The following is a 20,967-nucleotide window of genomic DNA, read 5'->3' as shown; positions in this document are numbered from 1 at the left end:
TGTGCCTCAGCAGAGACACCACAGAGACAATCCTGGAAGTGTTGAGAGACAACGATATGGGGCACCACAGTGGGAACTCCAATTTAAAAATGTTTTGATTATGTATATTTTTTAAATTAAGATGTGGTTGATTTACAATGTTACATTGGATCTTTATTCAGTGATATATATATATTTATACTTTTCAGATTATTTTCCTTTATGGGTTATTACAATATATTGAGTATAGTTCCCTGTTGCTATACAGTAAGTCCTTGTTGGTTATCTATTTTATATACAGGAGTGTGTATATGTTAATTCCAGCCTCCTAATTTATCACTTCCCCCTTCCCCTTTGGTAACTGTAAGTTTGTTTTCTATGTCTGTAAGACTATTTTGTTTTGTTAATAAGTTCTTTTGTATCACTTTTTTTTTGTTTTGTTTTTTGTCTTTTTAGGGCTACACCCGAGGCATGTGGAGGTTCCCAGGCTAGGAGTCTAATTGGAGTTACAGCTGCTGGCCTACAACGCAGCCACAACAATGCCAGATCCGAGCCAGGTAGACCTACACCACAGCTCATGGCAACGCCAGATCCTTAACCCACTGATAAAGGCTAGGGATCCAATCTGAAACCTCACGGTTCCTAGTCAGATTCAGTTCCCCTGCACCATTACGGGAACTCCTATATCATTGTTTTAGATTCCAAAATAAGTGATATCATATATTTGTCTTTGTCTGACTTCACTTAGTATGATAATCTCTAGGTCCATCCATGTTGCTGCAAAAAATATTATTTCATTCTTTTCTATGACTGAGTAGTATTCTGTTGTATACATAATACATTTCCTTTATCCATTCATCTGGTGATGGACACCTATGTTGCTTCCAGGTCTGGGGTATTGTGAATACTGCTGCTATGAACATTGGAGGGCATGTATCTTTTTGAATTCGAGTTTTCTCCATATAGATACCTAGGAGTGGGATTGCTGGATCATATGATAGTTTTATTTTTATTTTTTACTTATTGTTAATTTTTTTTATTTGCTTTTTAGGGCCGCACCTGCAGCACATGGAGCTTCCCAGGCTAGGGGTCCAATCAGAGCTACAGCTACTGGCCACAGCCACAGCCACAGCCACAGCAACTCGGGATCCGAGCCGCATCTGCAACCCATACCACAGCTCACAACAACAGCAAATCCTTAACCCGCTGAGCAAGGCCAGGGATCAGACCTGCAACCTCATGGTTCCTAGTCGCATTCATTTCTGTTGGCTATGATGGGAACTCCTTTATTTTTAGTATGTATGTATGTATGTATGTATGTATGTATTTTGTCTTTTTGCCATTTTCTAGGGCCGCTCCCATGGCATATGGAGGTTCCCAGGCCAGGGGTTGAATCGGTGCTATAGCCGCCAGCGTACACCACAGCCACAGCAACAACAGATCCGAGCCATGTCTGCAACCTGCACCACAGCTCACAGCAACGCCGGATCCTTAACCCACTGAGCAAGGCCAGGGATCGAACCTGCAACCTCATGGTTCCTAGTCGGATTCGTTAACCACTGAGCCACGACAAGAACTCCGTATTTTTAGTTTTTAAAAGGACTTCCATTCTGTTCTCCATAGGGGCTGCACCAATTTACATTGCCACCAACAGTGTAGGAAGGTTCCTTAGTATAGACTTTAAATTAATTTAAATTTAAAAATTCACTCAGTAAATATACTACTTCAGAGCTCTAAGAAAATTATTTAACTTTCCTTACAAATTTCTGGAGAAAGGGTTGTTTTAGACTGTATCTGAGCACTAAATTAAAGAAAAGCAAGCTTGTCTCTTTATTTAGATAGAGGGACAGGGAAGAATAGAAAAGTATTTTGTTGTTTTGGTTGTTTACATGCAGGTTGAAACATTAAAGTAAGATTTGTCACAAATAAGCTGAAACACAACAAGGTTGATTGACTGTGTTTAGGTTAAACAAAGGTAAGATTATGAAGGGCTAGTTTTCCCCTTTATTTACCTTTTGCTTTGGTGTAAGGGGGGAAACACTAGCAGGGATGGATTCAGGGATGCTGACCATTGAGAATTACTATGGGGCTGACTCAGCCTCTTCTCTGTTCTCTAAAATGCTTACGGAGCCAAGAGGAGGTAAATGAAACAAGATACTAGCATTTGCCTTAGAAACATCTAAAAATGAGTCGCTTTGTAAAAGAGAAAGTTGTATTGAAAATCGTCATTTCCCTCCTTTCTGGCTTTCTACCCAGTGTGCTTACACATGTCTGTGTGTGAAGACCTCGCCCAAAAGCGCTATTTTGCTTTTTTTTTTTTTTTTTAAACGTTTGAATATTTTACAGCAATAACAAAAAAAAAAAAAAAAAAAAAAAAAAGGCATTGCTTGGAGTTTGGCCGTCCTCATGAGTTTACTGACCACAACTTGTAATAAGATGAAAAAGATAATGGGAAGCAGAGATCACCCAGGGTTCTTCCTGTGTGTGAAGCGATGCTGAGAGACAGAGCAACTGAGCAATCCAGGCCCCTGACATCTTTTAGATGTTTTAGAACATGGGAAGAAGGAATTCTCAGGGATAAGGTCCTGTGGTGGCAATGGGACTGTTTGCATTATGACCGATATCCCCCCACCACTAAACAGTTCCAATGAACCAGCAAGTAATGAGCACTTAATAATATGATAACCACTTAACCAGCAAGGAATTGGGAGCCACAGAAAAGCGAGCTTTTCTGTCTCAGGCACTGTGATTCTATTACGAAAACCTTATTCATTGTTCGATGGAATCTGGATCAACAATGATTATAAGCATCTGTGTGCAGACAATTAGACTCAGAAATTTATTCCTTATGTTTTTCTACTAGGCTAAATATGGGAAACATACTTCTCTGAAATGCATCCAGATTTTTTTCCTAGTGTCTTTGCCCTAAAACTTCCATCATCTCTTCCCCCAACCCCCATTTTAATTTTCTTCCACTTAACAGGCATTCTCTTTGAAGCATCTCCCCTCCCCCCACCCCCATTCTCCTGGTCCCTTCAATATGGAGACGATTTACAGATCAGGATGAATGGGAAAGAGAAGAAGCCAAAGCTGGGGTGGGTGGGGTGGACTTGGGGACGCCTGTAATTTGATAAGGATGAGCCAGATAAGGCAGGACTGGTGAGGGGTGTCCTGACTGGGAAAGGTCTGGAATGTCCAGCTGGAGACTGGACTTCACGCCTCTGGAAACAGGAGGCAGAAGCTTCTGAGCTGGGGAGTGATCTGGTTAGAGCGTGTGTTAGGTTACACTGACTCAGTAGTTAGGGTTAATTGACCAGGGCAGACACTAGAGGCTTGGAAGCAGTTACGAGAAAAATAAAAATACATTAGCACATGTAATTTGTTATGAGAACTTGATGTGCAGCAGTGGAAGTGGATAAGAGAAAAAAGGGTGGAAAAAATAAAAGATCAGAGACTAGAAAAATCCAACTTTCTGATTCAATTTCATAAAAGGTAGCATGTTCACCCCCTTAAAACCCTAAATATCTGCTTGTGTTAATCCCACAAATTTACAGGATCTGCTCACTGATAAGATACAGGAAGAGGAAGCAACTGAAAAAGATCATTTTTACCGTTATACTTCAGCTGCCATCAGATTAGGATGATAAGATTTACTTAAGAAAACTCGGAGTTCAAGTTGTGGCTCAGTGGTTTATGAACCCAACTAGTATATGTGAGGATGTGGGTTCAATCCCTGGCCTCGCTCAATGGGTTAAGGATCCAGTGTTTCGGTGAGCTGTGGTGTGGGTCTCAGATATGGCTCGGATCTGGCTTTGCTGTAGCTGTGGTGTAGGCTGGCAGCTGCAGCTATGATATGACCCCTAGCCTGGGAATTTCCATGTGCCACAAGTGTGGCCCTAAAAAGAAAAAAAAAAAAATTACTTAAGAAAACTGATGTTCAAAACATCCTCCTTGCAAGGAAACCTTCTCACTCCCATCCCCATGGGCAAGAAGAATGGGGTAGGCCACTAATCCACTAACATTTGTGTAAGACTTTTGTCACAAAACCGGAATAAAATAACCACGGGATTTGTCCAATTTAGGTTTAAATATTCATTTAAAAAGGTCCGTGCCAGAGGCTAGAAGCAGGCACCTGGCCACATGATGGATGCAGAAGCTGCAAATTCAGGCCACACAATTCTGGAAAGCCTCCTCCCGAAATACTTCCTGTATTGAACAGAGAGGGGAAACCAGACATTTTAAAAAGTTAGAAAGGAAGCAAAACAGCACAGAAATACCATTATGACCTTTTGTGACTAGGGAGAGTATTATCATGAATGGTATTTACTTTGTATAAGACCATCATTATATAGTGCATGGGATAGAAACAAACATCAAAGAGATGTAAAGTTCTTTTGGTCCAATTTCCCACTTAGCTTGAAATTCTGTGTACAATGCTGGCCTCAGCCTCAATGAGCTTCAACGAGCAATGAAATTTCTGCTTCCACAGCAAATGTATTTCATTTGACGTATCCTAATTGTGATGGTACCTTATACCGTATCCCTTCCACTCCCACTTCTTCACAGGTATATTCCCTAGAGAAAACTTTGTCTCTTCTATCCTCCTTGCAATAACTCATGAGAATTTTGTCCTGACTGAATGGGAAGTCGATAGCGGTTGTAAAGAGAAGTGTAGGGTGACAGTTTATGATTTGCTGACTTAAGCATCTGTTTGTGTTTTGTTGGGTCCCATCATTATATGTATTGTTTTTTCTTTTTTCCTTTGGACTCATCAGCTAATTATTATTATTCAAATTTCTTCTCAATTAGCTTATATACGATTTATATATCACCCTTGATTTATTGATATTTAATGCTAATTCATGGTTCTTAACCAAATTTTAGAAAACATAAATACCTTTGAACACTTTGTCTCTTTACTCCCTCTTTAACTTTCATATATTTTAAATCCTGGAAGTCATTATTTTCATTGCTTAATAAAATAAATACTTATTTCACTTTCCTCACTTCATTGTCCTTTTCCATTATCCATCATACCTCCCCGCATTTTGCTTCAGCCCTCTGGGGATCTTTTGTGTGCCTGAAAAAAGTCCTTGCTTTTATTTCTTTGAGTGTGGATCTGCTGTGATAAATTCTCCCAGTCCCCCCCCCACCAGAAATATCTTTATTGCACCTTCAATTTTGAAAGTTTTTTTTAAACTGTGCAAAGGGAGCTGCCCTCATGGTGCAGTGGTTAAGGAATCCAATTAGGAACCATGAGGTTTCGGGTTTGATCCCTGGCCTCCCTCAGTGGGTTAAGGATCTGGTGTTGCCGTGAGCTGTGGTGTAGGTTGCAGACATGGCTCAGATCCCACGTTGCTGTGGCCCTGGCGTAGGCCGGTGGCAACAGCTCCGATTAGACCCCTAGCCCTAGAAAAGACTAAATAAATAAATAAATAAAAATAAACTGCACAAAGAACTCTAGGGTTTTTTTTATTTGTTTTTAAAACTTTAAAACATAATTTCACACTGTCTTCTGACTTAGTTTCTGTTAAGAAGTCAGTGGCCAATTTTATTTTGGTTCTTTGCTTCTTTTTATCTGATTTTAACATTTCTTCTGGTCATTGCTTTTCAGTGGGTTTTACTATCATTTTAGTGGGTTTCACTTTACAAAAGCAAGGTGTGGGTTGTTGTTGTGTTTTTTTTTTTTTTTTTTTTGCTTTTTAGGGCTTATGAAATTTCCCAGGTTAAGGGTCAAATCAGAGCTGCAGAAGCTGGCCTAGGCCACAGCCATAGCAACTCGGGATCCGAGCCATGTCTGGGACCTACACCACAGCTCACAGCAACGCTGGATCCCCAACTCACTGAGCAAGGCCATGAATGGAACCTGAATCCTTATGGATCCTAGTTGGGCGGGATAACTGCTGAGCCACTAATGGAACTCCCTACAATATGTTTTTGTGCCTGCAAATTTTTTGTTTGTTTTTTAGGGCCTCATCCACAGTATATGGAGGTTCCCAGACGAGGGGCTGAATCAGAGCTGCATCCCCTAACCTACACTACAGCCACAGCAATGCCAGCTCCAAGCTGCTTCTTCGAACTGCACCACAGCTCATGGCAATGCCGGATCCCCAACCCGATGAGAGAGGCCAGGAATTGAACCTGTGTCCTCATGGATACTAGTCAGATTTTGTTTCTGCTGAGGCACAATGGGAATGCCTATGCCTGTAAATTTTTAATTGAAATGCTAGACATCATGCATGGAAAAAATTATAGAAGCTTTGACTGATAATTGTTCTCCAGAGAAGGTTTTTATTAGCTTATATGGCAGACAAGGAGAAAAGCAATATATTAGTTAAATCTAATAAGATGATTTCAGTCTGGATTTTAGTCCCTGTAATGCCTGGCCTCTATTTCTGGTTTACCCTTACTTATAAAACATAAACTTTTAGGGGCATCAATAAAAGACTGGGCTATTTTCCATTCCCTAACCAGCATAATGGGAACTGACTCTTATTTTTCTCTCCCTTACCTGTGATATTGATGAAAGCAATGCATAGCTTTTTACTGTGTGTCTGCCTCTCAAAGCAAGCTGCTTCTGGATTGTTGAATGGTTTGGAAGGAAACTGCTCAGGGCTTTGGGCGTTCTCTCCTGTATATCCTTTCTCTCCACAATCTTTTCCTCTCAAATTCGGTCTGTTTACTAGACCTAAACTCTATTCTCCCCCTTCTCGCCACCCCATGTAATGCTTTACCTCTGTTCTACTCTACTTTTCTGTAACTTGGCAGCCACACTCTGCTCACTTTCTCAGAATCTCTGTGTTTTACAAATGGGTGGTACCTCAGCAGAAAAGGAGCACAAACACCACCCTCCTTTCTGTGTGTTTTACTTCTCTTCCAGCATTTAAATTGTGATTGCCATGGGGTAGCTTTCCCATGGTATCAGTGAGGTGTTTTTTTGTGTTCAATCAATCTTTTTTGTTTCTTCCCTCCCTTCCTTCCTTCTTTCTCCTTCCCTTTTTCCTTTCTTCCTATCCCCCACTCCATTCCTGTTTTTTTCTCCTCCCTCTCCTCTCCCACGCCTCCTCCTCCCCTCCTCCTCTTCCTTCTTCTTCTTTTCCTTCTTTCTTTCTTCCTTTCTTTTTTTTTTAGGGGCACACCTGCAGCATATGGAGGTTCCCAGGCTAGGTGCTGAATCAGAGCTGCAGCTGCCAACCTACACCATAGCCACAGCAATACCAGATCCTTCACCCTCTGAGCGAGGTCAGGGATCAAACCCACATCTTCATGGATACTAGTCAGGTTCTTAACCCATGGAGGCACGATGGGAACTCCTCTCCTTTCTTTCTTAAAGCCCATCAAAGCCAGAGGCTGCTTGGCAAATTTTATGCTATTGAACATCCTATATTTATCTTTTTTCTGTTTTAGGAATTTCTCATATTTTTCTATGATTTTTTTTCAGAGCCTTCCTGCATTAGTTAGTATTTGTTGCATAATAAAGGACCCATACATTAGTGGATTAAAATAATAATTTATTCGTCTCATAATTCTGTGGGTTGGCAGTTTGGGCTGGGCTCAGCTGAGTGGTTCTGCTGCTTTGGGTCAAGCTTGGCTCAGCTTCAGTGGGGCTCACTCCTGTACCTGCTGCCAGCTTTGGGTGGCTGGGAACTGGCTAAATGGAATGCTTTGGTTCTTCTCTATGTGATGTCTCATCCACCATCAGGTTATCCTTGGGCTTGTCCACAAAATGGCAGGATTCTATGCACAAAAGCAGAAGCAGGCAAAGACCTTTTCAGAACTCACCCAGCATTGGTTTTCCTGCATTGTTCTGACAAAGGAGCTTACAAGGCCAACCTGCAATCAAGGGTTGGAGAAATAGACTCCATCTCCTGTTGGCAAAAGCAACAAAGAATTGGGGCCATTTTTTTGTAGTCTACAACACTAACTGAAGTCATCATGAATTCTAATAATCTAAATTTCTTGGGCTTTGGTACATTGATAGTCACATCCATTGTAATGATAGCTTTATCTTTTCCTTTCCAATTGACACTCTGCTGTTTCCTTTCATCACCTGATTGCACTGGATAGACCATTTAGTACAATTTCAAATAAAACCAGACAGTGGCCATCCTTGATTTGTTCCCAACTGCAGAAGGAAAGATTTTTTTTTTTTTTTTTTGCTTTTGCTTTTAGGGCCACATCCAAGGCATATGGAAGTTCCCCGGGCTAGGGGTCAAATTGGAGTTACAGCTGCTGGGCTTCACTACAGCCACAGCAACACTGGATCCTAGATGCATCTGTGACCTACACCACAGCTCACAGCAATTCCAGATTCCCAACCCACTGAGCAAGGCCAGGGATCTAACCCATATCCTCATGAATACTAGTCAGCTTTGTTTCTGCTGCAACACAGCAGGAACTCCCTGAAAGTTTTATCTTTTAATTTCAACATTAATGCACTGTTTTGATGGATACTTTTTATGAGACTAAGAAACCACACTTTTATTATCAGTTTTTTATGTATTTTTGTTGTCATAATTAAGAATGTATGTTGGGTTTTATCAACATATATTGAGATGATCATGTAATTTTTATTATTTTGTTACTATGATAATTCAACTGATTCAGTTTGAATATTAGACCAAATTTAATTACTATAATAACCAACTTGATTTCTACTATTTTTGACGTGGAATAATTTTTTGCTGATTTATTCAGAATTTTTATGTTTATTATGGCAAAAGTGTTATTGGTCTACACTTTTTAAAGTAATGTCTTCACCATGTTTTGGTGAAAATTAATAAAGAAAAACCTCACTAAAAGGGAGTTGAGAGGCCAGAAGGGGGAGCTCTCAGGCAATACCACCTGATGTCAATTACAGGAAGAATTGTCAATTACAGACCCCAACTGAGGAGTCATCCACAGGAAAGAATCATCAGTTACACACCCAACAGGAAAAGATGCACATGGCTTGCCTACAGGAAATCTGCTACCCCAGCAACTCAGTCAGTGAGAAACGGTTATCACCCTGAACTCACACTTTTCTCCAATGGCCTTTTGTTCAAAACAACCCCTCCCGACTTGCTTTTTTCTCTATAAAATAACATTCCTCTCCATGGTGTGTTGGACTTGCCTATGACTTTTTACATAGCTTGCTTGTCCTAAATTGCAATTCCTCTGCTATTCCCCAATTTTTAAGGTCAGTATTTTGAAATCAAGGTGATAAGTTGGGAACTATTGGTTGATGTAATTTTGGAATTGCTTTCTCCTTAAGTATTTGGGAGAATTAGCCAGTGAAGCCATCTGGGCAAAGACTTTTCTTTATGGGAAGGGGATTTAATTATAGATTAAATAAACTGGCTAGTTTGCCATCTCTTTAAAAGTCATCTGACCAATCCAATTTTCTTTGTTTTCTGATCCATTTTAGTAAGTTGTGTATCTCTAGGTATTTGTCCATTTATTGTAAATATACAAATTTACAATTGGAACTTGTTAATAATATCCTATACCATCTCTTCATTTTCTACAAAAGCTGTTTTTATTCCCCAAAGTGTTATTCATGAATTCTCCCTTTGTTTGCCCAGTGTTACCCCAAGTTTCATCTAATTTAAACTCCATCAACAGGGTGCTACTGAATAAAAGAGTAACGGCTATAGTTAATAGCTGTTTGATAAGTTTAGGTTTATTAATTATGGTTCTGGCAGGAAATAAATGGCACTTTCAACCTGGGCAAACTGAAGAAAGTTTAGTAAAATAATTACTTATCAATTTATCTTCAGGGGTCAGGGAAACAGCAAGGGGTAGTGTAGGACCTGGGGGCAGAAACTGCAGGAGTTGTTTCCACGCCTGGACCTGGAGGAGCAAAGGAGAGAATGGTTACTAGGGTCGTGTTGTGAGAAGCTCTAGGGAAAGGACTCCCTGACAGATGCTGATACCATCATCTCAGGAATGAAGCCGAGGAAAAATACCCTGACCTCACTTGCTCCGGTCCTCCCCTCTCTTTTGAGAGCCTCTTATTTTCTGAACCAAATTGGGTGCTGACAAGCAAAGGAGTAGTTAGTCTTAATATATCAGCAAGCTGGGAGGGCAACTGCAAGATAGTCAACACATTTTGGAAAGTCATTTTATTATACTTCTCAGCAACTGAGAGACTCAGACTGCAAGTGAAAAATAACAAATACTTTTGCAAGAAAGCTGACCTTTCTCTGCTTTCAAAAAAATTGAAGGAGGAAATAACAGAGTTGTCACATAATAGATTTAAAAAAAAAAACAACATTTTTTTGAGGACAGGTTTCTGTATGCTTTTGGAATATAATTCAGAGGTAGTTCAAAGAAGACTTTTATTCCCAGTTAGTCATTTCTGTGAACAGTTTCTTTAATGTTATGATCAGAATAGATTTAATACAGACACATTTTATCAAGTAATATCTATATTTATCCCTGAATACATGAATAATTTGGGGGAAAGCTCTCTCTCTATATATATTTTTTTTCCTGATGCATTGTACTTTTTATTTAAAAATAATTATTTATTAAAAATTAATATACTTGTTATTTCGATCAACTATATATTAATAATTTTGATATTACCAAATCCAAAGGAATTTTTTTTTAGCATTTAGAGTCTTGCAGGCAAACCGAAAATTAACTTTTAAATTTGTGTGTGTGTGTATATGTCTCTATATTCACACTCGTTGCAGAGAGTGATGGTCATACAGTAATTCTCAGGAAAACATTCTTTAGGATAAAATTCTGTAGAGGATGTGAATTAGTGAGTTAAACATTAAAGTAAATAAAGAAATAAAAATTCTGACTGTTAAAAAAAACTTGTTCTTGAATTTTTTTTATTTTTAACATTTTAAAAATTTTTGGCTGCACCCAGGGCATATGGATTCAGTTCCTGGCCCAGGGGCTGAATCCAAGCCCCAGCTGCGACCTATGTGGCAGCTGCGGCAGTGCCGGATCCTTTAATATCAGCCAGGAATTGAATCCACACCTCCAAAGTGACCTGAGCCACTGCAGTCAGATTCTTAACGCACTGAGCCACAGCAGGCAGCCCCTTGTTCCTGAATTTTAGAGCAGATGATATGTAAAAAATGCTTGTGGTATTTGGTTTTCCCACTGATATTTTTAAAAGCCCATATTTAAAATATGCAAAAATAGGAGTTCCCATTGTGGCCCAGAGGAAACAAATTCAGCTAGTATCCATGAGGATGCAGGTCCAATCCCTAGCCTTGCTCAGTGGATTAAGGATCCGGCATTGCTGTGGTGTAGGTCACAGACACAGCTTGGATCCCGTGTTGCTATGGCTGCAGCTCCAATTTGACCCTAGCCTGGGAAATTCCATACCCCTTGGGTGTGGCCCTAAAAAGCAAAAAGAAAAAAAAAAAAAGCTTTATAATGATTTACACTTTCACACAATATATTTTAACTTAGAAATCTGAGAGTGGTGTGGCAAAGATGGCTAGCTCTCCACCGAAGATTTACACTCCCTTTCCAGAGAGTAAAGATATTTCCAGAGAGTTGGTTCTCAGGAAGGGGTTATATTTCCCAGCACAGCACCCCTGTCCCTTGCATCTAGGGTGGCATTAGAGCAGGTTTCCAAATGGTTTGTGAGTTGGAGTGGATGAGAAGCAGGTGCACCTGTCCACTCTGTGAGTAGATTCTGAGGCTCTGAAAGATGGAGGAGGGGTAAGACAGGAGGAACCTGAATCCTTAGCTCCTCCCCTGGATTACTGCCCACTCTACACCTGCATTGAACTCTTGTGTCTGAGAGGAATTCTATTTTGTCAAGCTCCCGCAATTGGGGGATTTATCTCTTACAGCACAGAACATGACCTTGGCTAATTCCCTTGGTACCAGAAGTAGAGCTGCCAAATGCAACAGCAACAAACCAACCTGAAACATGTGCCACTGGCTTAGCAGGTGGATACTTAGTGAGGCTACGAAAACCGAGGGCCCCACGAAGCAAAGATAAAAACTTTGACAAGTATATTGCCGTCCATGACTACTCAGGCTGATTTCTAGATGAAGAGGCTGGAAGACAGAATGCTGGTAGTATTTTCTGGTTACATTTAGCAAGAAATAGAACTAAGAGGTAAGCTCAGGCTGATACTGGCTAGTTTGCAATACAATTGGAAAGAAAAGGAGAAGAGAGAATCCAGAAATTTGGAGCCTTTTGGGGTTGGAAACACAACTGGTTTTAGACTCCAAATATGAAAAGGTAAGATTCAGAAATGTTTTCTGCATTAAAGAGCCAACAAAGCATAGTTCTGCTAAAAATTACAAGGGTAGAGAGAGTTCCAAGCTGGCTGACGTCAGTGTAACTTCCCCTGTGTTGAAAGAAGACAAGAATGGCTTAAGGTGACATCCCTGCCAGTGGCTGCCTCCTTCAGGGTTCTAACTTCCATGGGACAGTCCTGCTGTCGAGTCCCAGCTTTGCGTGGCAGCCTCCCCAGTAGTTCCTGTGCTGCTGACACTGAGTCCCACCAGTTCTAGAGGTAGTGACACCTTCCTGCTGGTCTGGCTTGCTTCATCATCTCTTGTTTGGCTCTTCAATTCTTCCTGTGCCTTTGTAACGAGCTCCCCATATTAGATTCCTTCAGACTTGAATGCTGTTCTCCAGATGGGACCTTAATTAATACATTTGTGTACTAATGGCAACATAGAACACAATGTACAATATAACTTATGTATATAAATTTACCAACAGGAGTTCCATTGTGGCAAAGTGGAAACAAATCCGACTAGGAACCAGGAGGTGGTGGGTTTGATCCCTGGCCTCGCTCAGTGGGTTAAGGATCCAGCGTTGCTGTGAGCTGTGGTGTAGGTCACAGATGTGGCTCAGATCTGGCGTTGCTATGGCTCTGGCTTAAGCCGGCAGCAATAGCTCCAAATAGACCCCTAGCCTGGGACCCTCCATATGCCTCGGGTGCGACCCTAAAAAGACAAAAGACAAAAAATAAAAATAAAAAAAATAAACTTACCAATAAAGTTATTGTTCAGTAATTATTTGTTGAATGAGTGAATATAGGTATAGAAATGTTACTTGAAAACTGAGGGGAAGGACAAATATTTTAATGTTTCAAAGTTAAACCTAGAAATCTCTTTCAAAATTTAGTGTAACTGTTACAGAGTCCAAGCTAGCACTGCTTGCCACACCACAGGAAATGAAGGAAATCCTGGAGTTCCCGTTGTGGCTCAGTGGAAACAAATCTGACTAGCATCCTTGAGGATGCAGGTTTGATCCCTGGCCTTGCTCAGTGGGTTAAAAATCTGGCATTGGCATAAACTGTGGTGTAGGTTGCAGACACAATTCAGATCCTGCATGGCTGTGGCTGTGGTATAGGCCAGCAGCTACAGCTCTGATTTGAACCCTAGCCTGAGAACATTCATATGCCATGAGTGCTGCCCTAAAAAGACAAAAAAAAAAAAAAAGGCAATCTAGAGGCAAGGATTGCAGGCAATATTAAAGCAAGTAGCTTCTGAACCCTGTTTCACTTGGATTCACAATGAGAAATATATTTTACATTGAAAAACAAGTGCAATCATATATGTGTGAGATGCCTGCTGTATTTTCTATTCATTTTTTCTTCTATCATATCTGCCCAGTTGACACAGTTTGAAAAACATGAGTCTCAGCATGTTACAGGAGCCATGATGGTCTTTGAAACTGTATCCAAAGGATTAAGACATAAATCATCCTTTGTTCTCTCTCTCTCTCTCTGTCTTCCTCTATAATCACTAGCTATTATTTTTTGTTAGGTCAGCATGAGTTCACCTCCTTTTTTCTTGGAAACTAGCCCTCTCCTTATAGGGTTCAGGTCAGCCTCCTGCCCACCTCTCCTGCCCTCTGCCTCTCTCCAACTCGACCAGCTCTGGGGGAGGCATGTCATCTGGTTTTGGCATCTCTCTGATGACAAGGACTGTCTCAGTAGTTGGCACATAAGCCAGGTAAGGCCAATGAGCTCTGTCGCCAAAAAACAAGGTCTTGTTTGGCCAGACTGGAGCTGGTGAGAATTATTCTGTGGATCCTGGGACCATCACATGGAAAGAGCTGCCTGGAAGGGTAGCTAATGAGAGGGATGGGATGGAGAGATGATGACCATGTTGTGACCCTACATCCAGTCACTTTTCCTGAGCACCAGTACTTTGAGTCTTGAAATTCTAATGTAGAAAAGCTACTTATAAATTATATATATTGGAGTTCCCATCGTGACTCAGTGGCTAACGAATCCAACTAGGAACCATGAGGTTGCGGGTTCAATCCCTGACCTTCCTCAATGGGTTAAGGATCCCACATTGCTGTGGCTGTGGCGTAGGCCGGTGGCTATAGCTCTGATTAGACCTGGGAACCTCCATATGCTGCAGGAGCAGCCCCAGAAAAAAAGGCAAAAAGACAAAAATAAAATAAAATAACATAAAATAAAATAAATTATGTGTGTGTGTGTGTGTGTGTGTGTGTGTGTGTGTGTGTGTGTGTGTGTTTCTATTTAAGGCCACACCCATGGCATGTGGAATTTCCCAGGCTAGGAGTTGAATCGGAACTAGAGCTACCAGCTTATACCACAGCCACAGCCACTCAGGCTCCAAGCTGTGTCTGCAACCTACACCACAGCTCAGGGCAATGCAGGATCCCCAACCCACTGAATGAGGCCAGGGATCAAACCCGTATCCTCATGGATACTAGTCAGATTTGTTTCTGCAGCACCACAATGGGAATTCCCTATAAATGATATGTAACTTGTGAAATGACTTAAATTAAAAATGTACACTTTCAGATCTCTCCAGGATCCTAACTTTATAAACAGGGCAAAATTAAACAAATCATCACATAATCATTAGTATTTTAAATTGTATTACAATATCTAAAATTATGTTTGTATGGGAAAATTAAGTGTGTTGGATATTTCAATCTCATTATTAAATCTCTAAATCTTTTTTCAGTGCTCGTATGTTTTTAGTTTTGCTGCATTGGGGCCCTACTTCATTTATTAACAAAAAAATTATTTACTTTAGGGTTTCATTGAAAAATCGAATTGAGAAAATGAAGGCTTTCCTCCCCTTCCAAATTTAATAATTTATTTTTTTCTCAACCAGTATATAGAGATATAACATTATAGGTTTATTTGAAGCTATTTATAGAAGACACATAAAACAACTTTTAATGACTTATGTTTTTTTAAGTTCTATTCAGTATTTGGTTTAATTTTGGTCAGTCTGATTAGCATGTGTCTCAAGGTCTTCCTCCTTGGGTTTATTTTATACGGTACTCATGCTTCCTGGATTTGAGTGAGTGATTCCTTTCCCATGTTAGGGAAATTTTTGGCTATTATCTCTTCAAATATTTTCTCTGGCCCTTTCTCTCTTCTCCTTCTGGCACCCCCATAATATGGATGTTAGTGCATTTAACATTGCCCCAGAGTTCTCTTAGACTGTCTTCATATCTTCTTTCTCTTTTCTATTCTGTGTCAGTGAATTTCACTAGTCTGTCTTTCACCTCACTGATTCATTACTCTGCCTCCTGTATTCTGCTGTTGGTTCCTTCTGGTGAATTTTTTATTTCAGTTATTTTATTTTGCATCTCTGCTTGATTAATCCTTAAATCTTCAATTTCTTTGCTTAATGTTTCTGGTAATTTATCAATCTTTGCTTCCAGTTTATTTCCAAGATTTTGAAGCATCTCTACTATCATTCACCTTTTTTGTGGAGGTTGGCAATCTCCAGATCACTTATCTGTTTTTCTGTTTTTTATTTGTTTGCTTGCTTTTCCTTGTTCCCTTATCTGCGTCATAATTCTCTGCCTTTTCATTTTGTATAGATTTTCAGTGTGGTCTCCTTTTTGCAGACAATAGGGTTGTAGCCTCTCTTGCTTCTGATGTCTGTCTCCCTTGTGGCTGAAGTTAGTACGGGGGTTTGCTACAGGCTTCCTGACGGGAGAGACTGGTGCCTCCAATATTTGGGTTAAATGTCTGCACAGTTTGATTCAAAAACAATTCAAAGCACAAAGGACACTAAAGGCTGCCAGTGAAAAGACTTATCCATAAATGAAAAGTTTCAGCTATAGTTTTGAACATTATAGTGGGAAAAAGACCAAGATTAATGATATTCCTCATACCTATATCATTGACTGGTTAGTTACTGCTACAGGGCATGAACAAGTTTGTGCCTAATTATACAACTTATTTCTCTTAGATGTTCACTGATGTTCACTTCTTGGTGCTTTGAAATACATTATGTGAAAATATAGACAACAGTTATTCATATTCAATTTACTCCTTAAAAGTGAGGGCAATAGTTTTCTATGGTAGAATTAAAACAGTAAAACATGACAACCCTCTGGTATCTCTATGAAATCCTTATTAACCTCACATGGATGCATTTTGCTCCCACCTGGGAGCTCTGGAGTTAGCAGACAGAGTGAGTGACTTGTACAATATTTCTAAGAAGAAACGATTGATTTGGAAATCTTTTGCTTTCACTATTATTAGCATTAATTATTGCTTGCAAATAGTGTTACCCAAAGCAGGTGCATTTAATGAGTCTATCTTAAAATACCTGACAGGGAAAATGGCAAAACATCACAGCTATTTTTACCACTTTTTATTATGGGTTTGAGCACAAAGAAACATCTACAGTAGAGGATATGACAAAACTGTTTTCTTCTCCTCAACAGCTATACATAGAACACTAAATAACTCCTGGAGATTAGGAAAAAAAATTATAGAAAAGTAGGCACTTTTGAAATTGGCACAAATCAACAAAAAAGTAACCTGAAAAAAATTACATTTGTATTTATTTCTTAACATGCATGTCCTAATATGATATTTTAGGAGCACTAACTACCCTTTTTGCTATAACTATTAGAAGCTTCATTCCTGAGATTTTTCGAGTTAAAATTCTTAAAGTTAGCAAAGAAGAAAGAAATGTTTTCACCAGATGGGAGGCTGAGCTGTGGATCAACATCTCAGCCAGTTAATTTCTGTCACTTTTCCATACATTAGGTTTTTCATTTGGGATATATTCACACTGTAGTTTATTCTTTACCTATTGGCCCCCCAAAGGTGCTACATCTTTCAAGGGCTGAAATATTCAGCTGAAAGATGGTATTTAAGTTATTGTTATGAAATATTTGCCGTTGTAGGTAGCTTCTTTCTTTTAAAGTGAGAACATAGAAACAAAATGAGTTTTTTTACACCTGGTTGAGTTAAATAACAATTCAAGTATCTCCTTTAATATGATGCTCTGAAAAACATTAACATTTGTGAATCACAAATTTACATATATTTTCTGAAAGGCAGAATATTCCTGGAATATCCTTTGTTTTAATCATTGTGCAGACTATAAAGATCAAAACCTAGCTTTGGTCCAGGTCATATTTTTGATAGTTTCTAAGTTTTTTAAATCTATATATACTTAATTAATCGTTTAGAAAAAAAATTAACATCAAATGCATGAAGGGAAGCTTCAAATGATAACATTTCATTTTAAAAAGCTACATTCAAATGAAGACATGGTCTGAATATGTCATTTGTTCTTATTTTCATTAAGGCTGACACAGAGGCTGTTCATTGAGTTTTTGTGTGGAATGGGGTTGTATCATAATCCTGAAAATGAATTCCTTTAGAAGTTGTGATCTTCATAATAGCGCCATTTAAAGCATCATCTTCAATGAGTGTTATTAATCCATTGGCGATCATTGATGGGCTAAAAATAAAAGAAACATCAGTGTTTTAAAACTAAAGAATGAGGCATAATTATCACTTACTTTTGAGTTATTTCTGAAGCATCTATCGCCTTGACAGTGTAACAGGGAAACATATATCATGAAGCTATTGGTACCTGCATTTTTTTTTTTTTTTTTTTTTTTGTCGTCTTTTTGCTATTTCTTGGGCCGCTCCCTCGGCATATGGAGGTTCCCAGGCTAGGGGTCGAATCGGAGCCACCGGCCTACACCAGAGCCACAGCACCTTGGGATCCGAGCCATGTCTGCGACCTACACCACAGCTCATGGCAATGCCAGATTGTTAACCCACTGAACACGGGCAGGGACCGAACCCACAACCTCATGGTTCCTAGTCGGATTCGTTAACCACTGTGCCACGACAGGAACTCCCTCAATTTTTTGTATTCAATTAGATATTAACTACATTATAAATTTAGTGCTAGATTTCCAGATATAACCTTCTGTTATGTTGACAGGAAGGATCCATAAATTTATATTTATTATTTACATTAAGTACATGGCTAATATTTATTATTTACATTAAGTACATGGCTATTTTCCCATCTTTATCCTATCTGCAGAATTTAGACTTGTCAGATAGAACTATTATTAGAGTAGAAATGTGAAGAATGGTAGTTAACATTTACTGAATATCTATTATTTATCTGCTTCTGTTTTAAGTAACTTACATGTATCAACTTATTTCTGGACTTTCCAAAGTCCCCTAAATTTGTCCTAGTATTATCCCCATTTTACATGTGAGAAAATTGAGGTATGGAGAAGTTGATGGATAAGTTCATGGTCAGTGGTAGAACCAGGACCTGTCCCAGATGACTCTGTCCCGTGAAATTCTATCAGCTCTAACTCGGACATGGCTCCCCAAATAGTTGAAGTTAGAGGGCCATGTGAAATTTTGCAAAGGCTATCTTTGGATATTGTTTGGAATATAGGCAGATAAGGTATCACTGCTTCCAAAGACAACTAAACCTCATCTTTTAAAAACATGACTATAGTTGAAGGATTAATGATGCAATCTCTCTACCTCAAAGCAAAATTCATGATGTATAAACAAATTCTATTCAGATGCCCAGAAAAATTTTTTTTCAGAGATGTTGCCCAACCAAAACTTTGAAGCTTGCATTCATTTCTGAAATTTAAAAGCTAATTTTTTTCCCTCTTTGTTGCTTATGTCTAGATAGCACTTTGCTCCATCATGTAAAGAAAGATAGGTATCTTTTTACTTACTCCAAAACTCCATAGTATTTCATCATATCCTTGATATGGTCCGTGTACTCTATGTATTGTCCCATGTTTTCTTCTTTTTCAATGGACTTGAGGATGGGTGTATTAACAAAGCCTGGGCAAATGGCATTCAGTCTCACACCACTGTTCATGAGATTAGCAGCCATCTGGCAATTGGAAGTAGAGGTTGCAGGTTTCAGGAGTTTTATGAATATATAATATAGGACAAACTGATAATTAAAGCTGGTTAAAAGACCGATGTGAAAAGTATTGGTCAACGATCCTTCTAACTATAGAACAATAACAATAGTAAGGCTGACTACTGGCGGAAAAAGAAAACATTCCTAAAGTGCTGAACTAATTCCGAAAGCCTCATCTAATTACCTTATCTACTGACCACTACAAGAAACTGAAGGCTTCAGTTAAGACGCTGAGGCTTGAACTGATATCTCAGGTTTTCTTTCCAATTAGGGTTGCATTATAGAGAATGTATAATTAAAAATAGTGTTAGTAGAAAAGTTTAAGACTTTGACTGATTCTAAAGACAGTCGATAATCTGCACTATCTGGAAGACAGTTTCGAATATTTTCAGATGAACATTCTTTAGCTTAATATTCAACCTATGGATTTTATTTGAACTATTCATAAAGCAAAATGGAAGCCAGTTATTTGTGGATTCCATTTGCTCTCTCGCTAAACTTTATTCATACCCCGCCCCCAGCAAAGCACACAGTAGTAAAAATGGGAGTTGCCTGATGCGGACACTCCAGTTAAGATAAAATGAAACACTCTGCTTTCTTGTTTCAGCTCTAACACCAAAAAACAAGCATCCTTTTTGTGGTACTTGGCCATATTTTTCTCATTTTTGTGCTTTTTGTTAGTAATTCTGCCATCCGAAATGCCTCCCAGGAATAGTGCATCCTACAGTATAATAGTTTAGTGTTTCTAAGTGCAAGAATGCTGTAATGTGCCTTTTGGAGAAAGTCAGTGTGTTAGAGGAGCTTCCTTCTGGCATGAGGGTATAAATGCTATTGACCATGTTAATACAATACATATTAAACACAGTATGTATTAAATAAGGTATCTTTAAATAGAAATATACACAAAACTAGGCTACGTGCTTGATCAGGTGATCAAAATGTGACCAGAGGCTCACAGGAACTTAATCCTGAATTTCCCCTAGGAGCATTCTCCAATTCAGTATTTTTGGATGATTTTTATAGAATGTAATTAACAAATAATGAGCATCAACTGTACAGGTTTCCAGCCTTGTAATTATAAACACAAAATTTTAGTCTTTAAGATTTACTTTGCTTTGTAGTAGTGTCATGTGTTAATTAGAGTTGAACTAAGATTAAGTCTTTGCAAATTAAATGAGAATTTCCAATCTAAATTTAGAGTGTAAGAGCTGCTTCTCTTGCTTTTTGACTGAACATTCACCATTCACCATCTGCTTTCTCCGTCCCTGGTGCTGCTTGTTATTAATAATGAGTTCCTCCTCATCGGGTCCCTCTCTCTGTCTCACCTAGACTAACCACTGCAGAGGTCTCCTAACTGTCCTTTCCTCTTTTGCACTCATCCTCTTTCACACATTTTGTAAATAGCAGCCGGAATCCATTTTCAAATGGAAATAGGACCTTGTCACCCTGTGCAGAAAAGAACCACTGATGGTTGCACTTCAAATAAAATTCAAGCTCAGGACCATAAGCTGCCCTTGGTCTGGCTCCTCCTTACATCCCAGTCATTCTTCATTCTACTTTCCCCTGGCTCGGCAGGCTTCACTCAAGCTTCCCTTTTTTTTTTTTGGATTTATTCTAAAAAGCCAAGCATTCTCACTTCATGCTATCAACGCATGTGGTAAATGAGGCCTAAAACATTTTCATAAGCTCTGGACACTTTCGGCCTAGGCTTCCATGGAGACAGCATTCTTGTCACCCTATCAGGTAAATGCCAGCCCCATCCCTCCTGCCATCCTCCATGCTCTCACTCATTTTTCTTTTCCTTTTTTTTTTTTTTTTTAATCGTATCTCAGTGACAAGTAA

The 20,967-nt window shown here is 39.2% G+C and overlaps 1 protein-coding gene across 6 annotated transcripts in view; it reads right to left on the bottom strand.

Moving 5' to 3' along the window:
- Positions 1 to 20,967, bottom strand: part of HPGD (hydroxyprostaglandin dehydrogenase 15-(NAD)) — a 55,274-nt gene that overhangs the window by 3,027 nt on the left and 31,280 nt on the right. The window contains exons 5-7 of one of the 6 annotated variants that reach the window (XM_021071977.1): positions 9,720 to 9,810; positions 7,813 to 7,847; positions 7,473 to 7,716 (exon numbers count right to left, since the gene is read on the bottom strand). In XM_021071977.1, the coding sequence (XP_020927636.1) occupies positions 9,734 to 9,810 (77 nt within the window). In that variant the 3' untranslated portion in view covers positions 7,473 to 7,716; positions 7,813 to 7,847; positions 9,720 to 9,733. 6 annotated transcript variants of the gene reach the window in all.

The sequence above is a fragment of the Sus scrofa genome, chromosome 14 (assembly GCF_000003025.6).
Source record: "Sus scrofa isolate TJ Tabasco breed Duroc chromosome 14, Sscrofa11.1, whole genome shotgun sequence".
Lineage (NCBI taxonomy): Eukaryota > Metazoa > Chordata > Mammalia > Artiodactyla > Suidae > Sus > Sus scrofa.
This window is presented reverse-complemented; position numbering and strand designations above follow the sequence as displayed.